At 33.7% G+C, this 14642-nt stretch overlaps 1 protein-coding gene across 1 annotated transcript; it reads right to left on the reverse strand.

Annotated features, from left to right (window-relative positions):
* Positions 1-7900: 7900 nt before the first annotated feature.
* On the reverse strand, positions 7901-11119 carry LOC109815622 (Haloacid dehalogenase-like hydrolase (HAD) superfamily protein). The gene is made up of 6 exons (XM_020380378.3): positions 10752-11119; positions 10575-10681; positions 10043-10151; positions 9779-9940; positions 8675-8848; positions 7901-8101 (listed from the first exon to the last, which is right to left on the reverse strand). The coding sequence occupies exons 1-6, from the start codon at positions 10983-10985 to the stop codon at positions 8072-8074; spliced, it is 816 nt and encodes a 271-aa protein (XP_020235967.1). The 5' UTR covers positions 10986-11119; the 3' UTR covers positions 7901-8071.
* Between the last annotated feature and the right edge of the window lie 3523 nt (positions 11120-14642).

A 14642-nucleotide genomic window follows, 5' to 3' on the forward strand; every position in this document is an offset into this window, starting at 1 on the left:
GGCTTTGTAAAAATATCTGCAACTTGTTCTTCAGTTGGACAATATTCAATTGCTACTTCTTTTTCAGCTACCAGTTCTCGAATTTTATGAAACCGAATATCTATGTGCTTGGACCGTCCATGAAATACTGGATTTCTGCATAATGCAATTGCTGACTTGTTATCACAAAATATACTGTGGGAGTATCTTGCTTCTGATGCATCACTTCAAGCATTCTTCTTAATCATACTGACTGAGTTGCACAACTAGCTGCTGCCATGTATTCTGCTTCGGCTGTTGAAAGGGTGATAACAGGTTGTTTCTTTGAGGACCACGATACTGCTCCTATTCCTAGATGAAATGAATACCCTGACGTGCTTTTCCTTGTTTCAACATCTCCTGCCCAATCACTATCTGTATATCCAACAAGTTTCACAGCTTTAATGTTAGCATAAAAAATTCCCTCGGTCAGAGTACCTTTGATATATCTGAGAATTCTCTTTGCTCCTTGTAAATGACATGCACGTGGCTCTTCCATGAATCTGCTTAGCAGTCCTACTCCAAATACAATATCTGGTCTAGTAGCAGTCAAATATCTGAGGCTTCTAATCAAGCTCTTGTAATATGTTGCATTAATTCTTTTTTCATCACTATCCTTTTTCAGCTTCAACTTCTCTTCAACAGGTGTTGAGATTGGCTTTGAATTCTCCATCTTGAATTTTTTTAAAACGTCAACAGCATACTTCTTTTGAGATATAAAAATTCCATCATCCTGCTTAATGACCTCAATGCCAAGAAAGTATGACATTAGGCCCAAATCTGTCATCTCAAAACATTTAACCATAGCCTCCCTGAATTCTTCAATCATTTTTGGATTATTGCCAGTAAAAATTAGATCATCAACATAGAGGCACACAATAAGAATATTGTTAGGGTCAACAGATTTGATATACAAAGTGTGTTCAAACGGGCATCTCTGAAAACCATTATGCACAAAGTAAGAATCAATCTTCTTATACCACGCCCTGGGTGCCTGCTTCAAACCATACAATGCCTTCTTCAATCTGTAGACTTTATCTTCTTTTCCTTCAACTTCATATCCTGCAGGCTGCTCAACATATACTTCTTCTTCCAAAGTGTCATTCAGAAAAGCAGATTTAACATCCATTTGATGAATTTTCCAATTATTTTGAGCTGATAGAGAGATAAGCATACGAATTGTATCTAATCTTGCTACAGGAGCAAATACCTCAAAATAATCAATACCTGGCTTTTGTTTGTACCCTTTTGCTACCAACCTTGCTTTAAGGCGATCAATTTCTCTATTGGACTTGTACTTAGTTTTGTACACCCACTTTACTCCAATTGGCCTTTTGTCTGCTGGTAAGTCTATCAGCTCCCATGTTTGATTCTTCTCAATGGCATGAATTTCTTCATCCATTACTTTTCTCCAATGTTGATTATTTGAATTTTCTTTAAAAGTTACAGGCTCACAATCTGCAAATAAGGCAAAATTGATAATTTCTTCATCAGATGGGTCATTATCATTACCCACAACATAATCCTCCAATCTGGATGGTAGTCTCCTTTTCCTTTGTGGTCTGCTTGATGTTTCTGGCTCATCAGGTGTTGGATCTATATGTCCATTCTCTTCTTCATAGTTTTCTAGGTTTACTACAGGCTCCTTTTGAGCATTGAAAGACCAATCCCACATTCCTTCTTCATCAAAGGTCACATCTCTGCTGATAATTACCTTTTTGTCACTGGATTGTAAAGCTTATATGCCTTTGAGTTGGTGTTGTAACCAATGAAGATGCACTTCTCTCCTTTGTCATCAAGTTTCTTTCTGAGTTGATCTGGTACATGAGCATATGCTATACAACCAAAAATTCTGAGATGCCGGATTGAGGGCTTCCTTCCACTCCAAGCTTCTTCTGGTGTTTTATCACAAAAACTTTGTTGGACACCTGTACAAAATATACACAGCAGTAGAAACTACTTCTGCCCAGAATTCTCTAGGCATTTGTTTTGCCTTTAGCATGCATCTCACCATATCCATGATTGTTCTGTTCTTCCTTTTTGCTACTCCATTTTGTTGAGGAGTGTATCTGGTTGTCATTTGATGTTGAATTCCATGGTGGTCAAAGAAATCTTCACAAGCAAGGTATTCTTGGCCTCTATCTGTCCTCAATGCTTTAATCTTGTAGTCACTTTGTTTCTCCACAAATGCCTTAAATGACTTAAAGGCATCACAAGCTTCTGATTTCTGTTTCAATAAATACACCCAAGCTTTTCTGCTAAAGTCATCAATAAAAGTAATGAAATACCTGCTACCGCCATGTGATGGTATCTCAACCATGCATAAATCTGAATGCACAATCTCCAATGGCTTTCTTGCTCTCCAGGACTTTCCAGTTGGAAAGGATTCTCTGTGTTTCTTTCCAATTTCACAAGTCTCACATATACCTTCAGGAATGTTTATAACAGGCAAACCAGATACATACTCTTTTCTAGATAAAAAATTTAATCCAGAAAAGTGATAATGTCCAAAGCGCATGTGCCACAGCCAATCATCATTCTGTATAATGGAACTCAAGCAAGGAATTTTATCGTGTTGAACATTCAAAGGGAATAGTCGATTAGGATTCATTTTTACCTTGGCAATGAATCTCCTATTTTTGTCAATCAACATACAGTAGCCATCATGAATCTGCATGTTATAGCCTTTCTCTGATAATTGTCCCATGCTCAACAGGTTATGATGAAGACCAGGAGCATAGAAAACATCAGAGATGAAATTTTGAGAACCGTCCTTCAATCTAATTGCAACTCGACCTTTTCCCAAAATCGGAATGTTAGAGTTATTTTCGAATTTCACAGTAGATTTTACCGTTTCATCTAGTGAGAAAAATAACTCTTTTTTCCCACACATGTGGTTGCTGCAGCCAGTATCTAGGTACCAAATATCTCCATCGCCTGAAAAATTATTTGCTACTAGAAGTAAGGTTTGTGGATTATTAGAACTCTCACCAGTATGCTTATATTGATTTTCTGCTATATTTTCTTGTTGTTTGTATCTACAATCTGCAGCTTTGTGCCCGAACTTTCCACAGTGGTAGCAATTGAAATTTGTCCTCTCTTGGTTGGTGAAGCTACCTCTTCCTCTTCCACGGTTGGTAGATCTAACATTGTGTCCACCTCTTCCTTGATTAGGTGGCCTGAAATTTTTGTCTCTCCATTGTTGACTAAAATTACAACGACCTCTTCCTCTGAAACTACCATGACCTCTACCTCTGAAATTTATATTTTCACCTTCACGACCTCTACTGTCTTCACTTCGGCTGGGTTCTGCTATGTTGGTAAAATTCACCTGGCTTTTCAATGCTTCTTCATTTCCTTTTTCAGTTTTCTCCAAGATTCTGCTCACATGGCTTTCAATGCTACCTTGCAATTCTGCAACTGTCATGATGTTTGTGTAATGGGACTCGATTATTGTAGTCACCACATGATCAAACTTCATCGGCATGGTGCGTAGAATTTTCTCCACCACCTTGCTTTCAGGGATGTCTTCTCCATACACCCTCATCTTATTGACAAGATTTGTTACCCGTGAAAAATATTGTTCCACTGTTTCTGAACTAGACATTTCATATCTTTCATATTCTCGACGCATGGATTGCAGTTTAGATTTCTGAGCTTTCTCTACTCCTTTGTATGATAGCTTCAAAATGTCTCACGCTTCTTTGGTTGTTTTGGCATTTGCGATTTTGCCAAAAATTGAATAATTTATACCTTGATGAATTTGTGATAGCGCCAACTGGTCCTTTCCTTTGAGTTGCATCATCTGCTCCTTGTTGTAAGTCTGGTTTAATAAAGCTCCAAATATTGTGAGCTTTCAAATGGGTGGACATCAACAATGCCCGATAATTATAATCTAGTTTCCCATCTAATTTGGGACCGGACCAGACAATATTGTAGTTTGTGGTCATCTTTCTCTCTCAAATAGACTAAAAATTTTGATAAAGTGATAACTCTCTTGTTCCTCACACACTCAAAAAAAATTTAAATCTTTTCACTAACTCCCTCATAAACTCACAAAACCAATGCTGGATCTAACCAGTTCTGATACCAATTTGATATCAGTGGGACATAATAAGTTTAAAACAACTCACGCACAACAAAAGGAACAGAGGAGGAAAAACTGAATTCTTCACTTAATATATTTCATTTCCTAACATGATCAATAAAACAATACAACATATGGCCTTATATAGGCTTTACAAACTAATATAATATTATATTTAGGAAACTCATTTGCGAAAGAACGAGAAAGTTGGTATGCAAATTGGCTTTGTCCACCACAATTAATGGTGTCAAACTTTGCTACTGCAATTTCAATTTCGGATTTTCAGGTGCGGCAGCATGGCTTTGTAGGCGCCTACAATCTTGATTTAATCAATTCTGACACTAAGAGTATATTAGCCCATATTGAGAGAAGACAAAACATGTCTAATTTGTGGCTTGGTATGTGCGAAGCTTGAAGACAAAATATGGTTCCAATGCAGCCACAGTTCGTTCTTCCAAAAGAACTTACGAAAACTGTTAAGGATTCTGTGAACACGCAAGGAACTTGAGATATTGATCATATCTAGACTTTTCTTCCTCAAGATATTTGGGTGTTTATAAAAGGTCTTTGTACTCCAAGTGAGCAAACTGGGGCTTATACTATAGATTGGAGTAAGTCTAATGATGAGACTTTTAATAACAAGACAACATATAATGTTATTCGGAGTCAACGTAATGATAATCCAGATCTTGTCTTTAAAAACATCTAGAGGTGGAAAGAACGGATTAGAGTCTTCCCAAGGAGGGTAGCCCATATAATAGCCTACTTACAAATGAGTGTAGAGTCAAACGGGGGTTGGCAGTGGATCAAACTTGTCCAGCTTGTATGCAAAAAAAAGAGCGAAGGACATTCTACATGTTTTACGTGACTACACAGTAGTTAAGGGAGTTTGGTAAAAGATAAAAGAGGGAGCTTATGTGAAATTTTTTTAATGAGAGCTTGATCAACTAGTTACACTTTAATATATTTGCCTACTCTACTGTGTCACCAAATTGGAGTGTTATTTTTGTTGTTACTTCAGACACATTATGGAACTTATATTTCTGAACTCTGAAGTCCCTTCAACTCAAATAGTTGTTGAGATTCATTCGTGTGCATTAGAGATTATCAACAATAGGGGCAAATTGATAGAGCTACTCAGTCACCCACAAGTTTAGAGGAGACACATTCTCTTACTCAATGGCGTTTTCCCCCAAAAGGTTGTCTTAAATTGAATTGTGATGGTGCAGTCAAAAGAGGAAGTGCAACATCATGTGAGGATGTTAACTATGACCAGAGGGACAATTTTGTCGCTTCATTTTCATGCATGTTGGGATGTTGCTCTATAGTGCAAGCAAAACTATGGGCTATTCATGGCTTGCACTTGATATGGGACAAAGGTCTTTGTGGAAGGATCTATGTCAAGAGTAACTCAACCTTAGTAGTTAAAATTATGATGCATCAATATAATACACGTATCGGATATGACATGTATCCAATACAATGATACAATTATTTTAAAATATATAGGATACGATATATGTAAGATACGTATTATCATATGTATGAATATTTATGTAATATAATAAATGTGTACTTGTAATTTTGATCAAAATTCATAAACATTAAATATATAATTGTTATTTTACAAATCCAAATTAAAAACATACTTATTATACATTACTAAAAGCAAATAAATTATAAATCATTTCATCATAAATTATTTTTTATTATTTATAAATAGAAATAATATTAGCAATTTCATTTCTTTCTTAAAATTATCAAATATAGAAGACAATTTCCATTTACTATTTATCAATGACCAATATTTCTTTGTTTCTACATTAAACATGTTTACATATCTTATTTAGCTGTAATGGATATTTCATAATTTTTAAAAGTTTGGATACTTTATCAATATGTATCACCAATAAATATCGATAAAATATCTTAGTATTGGAATTGAAAAAAAAATTTATAATATTTTTAAAGGTTAAGATGCTTCACCGACACGAATCAGTGAAATATTCAAGAATATCATATCAGATACATATCAAATACGGATACGTGAAACAAAAATTGAAGTATCAATGTTTCACAAAGTTAAAATGAAGGATGTAATGTCTCTCACCCTGTCACACATGCTACTAGCTAGTTCAAAGTGTGACAAGTATTTTGGGGCAATAGTGCTTTATATCCTATAGTCACATTTTCAAAGAGACCAATCAAGTGGCAGATGTTCTTACGAAATGAGAGTTCCGTCTTGAAGAAGAGATGATGGTCTTTAATAACCCTCTTTCTTATATTCAAATTCCTTTAGTTGCATATATGTCCTCTTTCTTTTGCTAGGGGGGTGTAGTTTGGACTTTTGGTCCCTTTGTTTACCTTGTTTATATACATGTATATATTATTGGCAGATGATAAACACACCTCCACTCTCATATAAACACACCCCCTTTTTAAAAAAAAGTATATAAAATGTCTTAATTACCCTTTAAAAAAAAAAAGAAATTCCTAAATTTACACCCCCTTTCCTGCACTCCCGTTCCCCGCACCTCTTTCCCCTCATCCCACACCTCCCTTCCCCGCTACAATCTTGCACAGCTGCAGAGAGAAGTTTCAACAGAATTAATAAACAAAAACAATGAAACAAAACTAATTAGCCTAAAAGTATAACAAAAGAACGATCATGATAAATATTCAATATTAACCGACAAAAATTAAGTTTCAATGAAATTCCAAAAGAAAGAGTCTCAAACAATACCATTATCAGACGAAGTCTGCCCTCCAATTAAAACACCGAAACCAAGGTAAACTGAAAGCCAGACATAGAACTCCGTTAACGGGATCCACAACTTCTTTATCTATGATAGCAATAGCAGCAAATGAAACTTCAAAAGATTCCACTTGAGAGCGGCATCCATCCCCTTGGTTATTTCGACAATAAGGTATTCTCTATAGCACCGTCTTCTTCCCTCAAAGCGGAAAGGGATTGTTCTTCTTGGCCTCTGTTCACATTATCACATCACTTAGTGATATGGGACTGTGCTCAGAAAGTGTATCCTAGTCAGCACTTTAGAAAGTATGCAGTGTTGGGTGATGACGTCTGTATAATGGACGCCAACGTCGCCGACGCTTATCAGCAACCCTTGATAGACTTGGAGTTGAGATTTCAGTCTCATAGTCTCTAGTCTCTGCAGCTGTGCAAGATTGTAGCAGGGAAGGGGGGTGTGGAGTGAGGGGAAGGGGGGTGCTGGAACGGGAGTGCAGGAAGGGGATGTAAATTTAGGAATTTTTTCTTTTTTAAGGATAATTTAGATATTTTATATATTTTTTTTTAAAAAAAGAGGTGTGTTTATACGAGAGTGGAGGTAAATTTATCATCTGCCTATATTATTTGGTTCATTGTAGTTTCGCTGCCCCACCACCCCTGTTGCGGATAAACCAATACGGCAACACGTACATAAAGCCCTATGAAAATTAAAGCCAACAATCACGGCATTCTCATTCTGGCCCAACCCAATATTAGGAGACATTAATCGTACTTCAAGTTCTCTGTTGACGGCCCAATCATCTGAACCCAACTTTTGGTTTGCATTCCCATCATTGGACAGTCCTTCAAAGAAACTTTTGATTTTAGTGCTCTATCAATCTTTCTCTCTACTCCGTTGAATAGAATGATAAGTTATGGTTAGTGGTGAGTTTTCCCTAATATTTCCAACCTCCGCTTACTTTTGTTTTATTCAATTTTATTTTTCTTTTTCACTAATTTTCTTTGTAATTTTAAAATAAGCTTTTTTGGAAAACACGGATCAATGAAAAGATAAAAGCTCCTACCTACACCTTCCATTGACGGTTTTTATAGGCTCACATATATGTACATACATTGCAAAAAGGAGTAGAACGTTTACAGCCTTAAAGCTAAAGCCTAAAGGACTCTATACATGCATAACATCATACACATACTTATTGTAAAGAGATCGTCTTTCAGACCTGGATCCCAATCCTCTGTGCTACCTGCATCAGTAAAATATTCAAGTCATTTCGTGCATGGATAGATAGAAAGACCTCGTTTAGTTGGCATGAGAAAGATGGGAGATTTCAACATCACAGTGAACCGATTATAATACTGGTAAAAAGTTAAAAACAGCAAAAGATATATTCGTACGAGGTTAGCATTCTTCCGATCATGCTAATTACATTAAATTGCAAACTGCCACAATGTTGACTATTTCCTTTTATATTTCTTATTTTATTTTATTAGTTATATTTAAAAGAGTACCAATAAAGCATAGTATAACAGGGGAAACAGAAAAGAAAACGAAACGGATGATGTCTCTTTTCCCCTAGATGCTTTTGGATAACTAGGAAGATCACTATTGGGAATTTGGAATCTAAGGGGAAGGAGCAAAGGGCGTGTGGGGGATCAAACTCCCACCCAAAAGCAAGCACCTGAATCCTGATTTTAAATACCAAAGGAGGTACCTTCTTTGGGATGGATATTGATATTTTATTCTGCCCAAGTTATGATCACCTTATCTCCAATAAAGTTTCTGCATAGTACTAAAAAGAGGTAAATATTTTAGATACCTCCTTAAAGGAGTGAACATCGCTTCCCCAAAGCCAAGCATCACAACCTGCATCCCTGGCACCCCATATATCATTTCTGCGGTCATCCCCAACATGAACAGCTTCCTCAGGCTTTACATCCAATAGTTCACATGCTTTGAGAAATATAGTTGGATTTGGTTTCTCCGCTGCAACCTAATTGAAAAAAGCATAACCCATGCACACAAATTTTAGAGGAGAGAAGTTTATAAACCAACGATGGTGAAGGAAAATCATTTAGTATGAAACCTTTGATTAATGCGTGATAAACGTCACCAGTATGCCAATGCATGCATGCTCAAATGTATTTGAGATACAAGAACTTAACCATCTAAATAATTGTCAAGACTCAAGGATCTAAGAGGATAATTGCTAATTTTTGAAAGTTGACATAGGCAACAATAATACATGTCATAAAAATATGGTTTGTGCTAAAGCATTCATAAATACCATTAACTTTTAGCCATCAAATTTCCATTTCATTTTTTACCAAATTTATATAGCTTTGCCACATATGCATCCAATACTTGATATTATCTCCAAGGCTAAGTAATGTAATTTTTGTGTAGGTTCATTGTTTCAAATGCAAGCATTCTAATTCACCAAAAAAAAATGCAACCATTCTTGGTTCAATGGTGAAAAAGCTATGCAACATGATTCTGAAGCCCAGAATCATGTTGAGCTGCTTCCTTCACTAATGTGGTTGGGGAAGCTTGCTTCTAGAATTGACATGCTACAATATTAGCTTGACAGTGGACATATTTTTAGTTCTACTAGAATGATAATTTTAGTAATGAGATTATATAAATAAAGATTTCTGCACTTTCAATATCATTGATTTGTTTTCTTTATCATAGCACGTTCCTGCATGATGTGAATCAGTGAGACAATGAATGATTAAGGTTTGTTTCCACTGTTTCCTTTTCAAAAGATTTCTCACATTAATGAAGTATCTCCATTGTGAATGACATCAGTACAGTAAAATTGTGTGCATAAATGGATGGGAGACGAAGGAGGAGAGCATAATCTATAGTAAAACAAACTGATAAATCAAAAGGCTAAGAAGGAAAAGAGCAATTGGCTTACCTCAGCTGACACTGCCACAGCATCAAACCAACTGTCACAATTTAATGCCCGCAGGAGAGGTCTTAATCTAGTGTCAAAATTTGACACAACAGCTAATTTCACACCAGATTTTCTAAGAGCTCTGAATACTTCTTCTGCACCAGGATCATTGAGGTGCCATGCCTATATGGATGATAGACAGACAAAAATATCAAATATTACCCAATTTATTATTAAAAAAAAGTATAATACATTTTAAAAAATGGTAATTAAAAGCGATCTTACCTTGTCTGTCATATAATAGTTATACAGTTCTTCAAAGTACTGGGGATCTGAACAGCCGGTAGAATAACTAACTATATATTGCCAAAAGGGCCTACCATCATTAACATACCTGCAATGTAAAAGAAAACAAAGAATCTTAATTATACAAAACACAATAAGCAGTAAAGCGTCTCAATAGCAATGTGTGAGAGATTCCTTTTTTTTAGTCACAATCTTTTATTGTTGTTTAACACAGAGGCACAAAAAAGGAGGAGAAACATTTCATTACAAATTAAATTTACCCAAAACAGAGTGTCTTGACCTAAAGGCAAGTATTCTTAAGAGACAAATAGCAAAAGTGAATCCTCAATTTCATCACTTCACATTGTCAACATTAAAACCTCCAATTTTGAAGGTAGACACATAAACAAGGAAAATTCCAATCCCATAAAGAAAGCCATTGTTGAAAATTGAGAAAGCAAGAAATTGATAAGCATAAATGAATGAATAACTTTTGCCAAGAGAGACTTAAAAAGCAAAAGCAGAAACGAACCTGAGACGAGATTTCCCCCAAGGCTGGCTGTACGCTGTTCTGTATCTGTAGAGTATCTCTTCCTCCGAATACGCCACACCGTACTTCTCCCCAATCGTTCTATATATCTGAGAAAAGAAACGGTGCCGTTTGAGTAACAGAATGTGCCGTTAAGATAACAGAATCAGTTAGGCGTACCTGAGCCATGGGCTGGGAAGGGAGGACGAGTGTGCCAACGGCGTCGACGAGGAGGGCCTTGTGCGTGATCTGTCCGTACAGGGAGCGCCGGTAGTCGGCGTAGTCCTTCACCTCCGTGCTCTCCGACTCCGCCACCGCAGCCGAGGCGGAGGAGTACGCCGGCCACCGCCAGCGCCGGAGGGGAACCGCGAGTCTCGAATTCGAACCAAGAATCCTAGCAGCGATTAGAGCCATGTTTTGGTCTCTTCACATTGGAAAGCAACAACAACAACAAGAATCAAAGAAAGGGTCTGAGTGAGAGAATTGAGAAATGAGAACAATACAAACTGAGGAAGTGGGAACCAATGAAACTTTTTGGATGTAGCTTAAATAACAATTAATACCAACAAGACTAGTTCAAGAGTAAGGTTAACAAAGCCCCTGCATTAAGTTCCTTAAAAAAATTATTTTATATTAATATTTATATAATTTTTTAAGACTATATAACTTAAAAGTCACCTTTTACATTTTTAATAATCATCTCTAAAAAATATATAAATATAATTTTTTTAAGTGCCTGTCTTTAAAGATTTTTATTTTTTTAATCAAAATATATTATTATTAATTTTTAAAAACTTCATTTTAAAATTTATTTTATACCTAATAATATATGTTGGGTTGGCCTGGCTACCAATTACACCTTCTTCACTATATATAGGACTCTTGCCCCGTTTTATAACATATAATTGAAATTGTCAATTGGATTAATTATTTGTTTTTTAAAATACACTTACTCAATTAATAGACAAAAAATAATAAATATTTCAAATTAATGGGACAACAAATTTCTCTCTTATTAGGATCATAGAAGATGAATAAATATATATAACTCTCCCACCAATTTTGACATTATTATCTTTCCAAATATTAATTAATTATATGATAAGTAATGAAGTGAAAAAAGAAAAATGTAAATTTAAGAAATATTAAAGGTAATTTTAGAAAATTAATTTAAGTTATTGACAAATTTAATATTTTAACTAAATTAACTAATTTTCTCAAAGAGAATAATTTCATCAAAAGGATTACAAAAGTAATAGTATTTATCAACTTCATGGAACTGGTCAATTAGACATTAATTCTCCTTTCCTAATGTGTACACATCATAAAATATTCATATTCTCATGTTAATTGTTATTATAAACTTGTAATGGAGTAATCAAAGGGTCAATTTTTTAAATGAATTTTTTTTTATTGTGAGAGATATTTTTAGTTCACTTACTCAAAAACTAATCTCACTTGTAATATTGTAATCTCAAAGAGTTTTAACATTTGATAAAGATCGAATAGGGAATTATTACAAAATAGATCATCCATATAAGGTATGAGCATGTGACATATATTATGTCCAAAAAAAATTTGTTTATTTAATGAATTATAAATATTTTTTTACACTAAATTTGTAACAACTTGACAAATTACTATACTTAGGTTCAGCTACTTTGCAACAAATAATAGACAACAAACACCTAGCCTAGGGTTATTCTATAACAATGAACAATCTCGTGCATATAGGTATATCTAAGGAAAAGAAATAACATGATTAAATCATGTACACATATATTATATACACCAAGAATAAATACCGTGAATACAAAATAAAATCTTAAATCGTCGGTCTAACGTCTATACAAGACATGACTTCATTAGAGTAGTCATCAACAAAATCAAGTCACCACTAGCGTAACTCACCAACAACGACACAAGTCGTCCTACTAATTTTGTCTTACTCTTATAACAATTATGATCATCATTATTTCAACCACAAGAAAATACAAGATAAGTTTGTGAATAGAAATTTACATATATACACAACATTAATATCAGCAAGAACACCTTTAATCCATACAACTTATTTATCACCCATCAACTATGAAACAACTTTAATCAACGAGTTTTCAACATGCATCTCATGTCCAACGCCACTCATAGGATGTTCGATGCCATCAAGGTAGAGGGCTCCCTATTTCGCCCATGGTAGGTGTCCTTCAACTCGTGCCCGATGTGAGTTAAGCAAAAACAACTTCATTTACAATATGCAACCACTTTAGAGCAAGAATCATCATATTCTTCTTATACAAAATCTCCGTGATACCACAATTCATAAATCACCAACATATGAGTTCAAACCATAAATACACAATATTTAAAGATTTTAAACAACAATCATAATGAAGCAATTGAAGAAATCCAATCACAAGCTTCTTTTATCTTTTGAAGAACCAAATCAACAAGAGGAGGAGAGAAAGGCTAACTTCGTACAAATTCCAATTTGAAATGCCAACCCAAAACTTGAATTTTTAGCTATTTGAATGAATCAACTAAAAGAAGGAAAATAAGATATTTAGAATGTGAATAAACATTTTTTAGTTTATGAGAGTTTCTCTTTAATTCCTATATAGAGTTTCTCAAAAACAAAAATTATGAGGCTCGAAACTTCATAAAATCATTTTATACCTTCATAAACAGACTCCATTCATCTCTTATTTAGCTATCTAGAGACTAATTTACTATTAGAATTCCTTGACCTGGAGTTCTTAACGGCAACTAACATCTAAACAACAAAATTAATATAATTAATAAAATAATTGTAAAATTAATAGTGTTAAAAATTACAAATAAATTAAAAAAATAGCATTTAATTCATCAAATTATAGTTATATGTTACAAGTTTTAATAAGAAATGATCTTATAATAAATCAAATCAAGTTTAAAACCATTTTTTTTAAATAGTCTATACATTTTTTTAAAATTATGTTATCGGTATGAAGTATTAATTAATAATCTCGAGAACTAATTTTAAAAAAAAAAAAAAAAAAACTTGTATGATCCACTTTTTGTAAGTTTTTTTCTTTTAATAATTTTTTTTTCATATATAAGACCCAAATTCAATGATTTATTTTAAAAAAATAATTCTAATATTAATCAAATCAACGACATGCATTAATTCTATAATGAATTTTTATATAGTGGTTTGATAATAAAAAATAACTGTATATCATAAATTTATTAACTTTCTTAAAAACTACTTACTAATCGTAATTATATTTGATTAATATAAAAATGTTTTACATCATAATCTGGCCGGCCTCTTCTTGTATTGTTGTACGGTATTTTGTTAAATTATTTCACTGATTTTACATTTATTTTTAGTTACATTAATTGTACTTATTCTGAACTGAAAGTTTTGGATACGCGCGGTCCCAAAGTTTCGTAAGAAGCAGCAAAAAAAGAAAATACATCGATGGAGGTGGACTGTACCAAATCATGTGGTTCAGTAACCGCACCTAAATTACTAACAAATAACAATCCATCATTTATGAGATTGTTTAAGAAATATAATAATCTTCTATTTCTTTTTTTTTAATTGTTTGTAATATATATATATATATCGAAACAATATTTTAAATTTGTAAATAATTCTTTATGAAAAATAATTATCTTTTAAGAAGTTGAAATTTATAAAATTTATGATTATTTTTCAATAACTTATTTTTTAAAGCTAATTTACTGTTTTTTTCCTATTGTCTTCAAAAGGAGTAGGTGCAATTAATAAAAGTGAGGATTTGAGTTGAATTTTGTTATTTATACTGTATAATATTGTACTATACAACATATATCTCATGTATTTATATCTAATATCTTTTTGTTAATTAATTTGTTGTATAAGCTATCATATAAATAATATTTATTAATTTCACTTGGACAATCATTGCGTAAAATAATACTATAACAAAAACTTTTGGCACGAAGTCTAAACGTCCTCTAGTCGATATAAATAATTGACATTGGTATGTGTGGGTGTAACTAACTATGCATACACACACCAAAGACAAAATTTTATTAATAAAT

Source organism: Cajanus cajan, chromosome 6 (genome assembly GCF_000230855.2).
Source record: "Cajanus cajan strain Asha chromosome 6, NIPB_CcT2T_4, whole genome shotgun sequence".
Lineage (NCBI taxonomy): Eukaryota > Viridiplantae > Streptophyta > Magnoliopsida > Fabales > Fabaceae > Cajanus > Cajanus cajan.

Coding starts and splice junctions, on each gene's coding strand:
- LOC109815622 (XM_020380378.3), bottom strand. CDS start 10,985: ATGGCTCTAATCGCTGCTAGGATTCTTGGTTCGAATTCGAGACTCGCG. Junction 10,152..10,574: donor TGGGGGAAATCTCGTCTCAG/GTTCGTTTCTGC, acceptor TTTACATTGCAG/GTATGTTAATGATGGTAGGC. Junction 9,941..10,042: donor ACTATTATATGACAGACAAG/GTAAGATCGCTT, acceptor TCATCCATATAG/GCATGGCACCTCAATGATCC.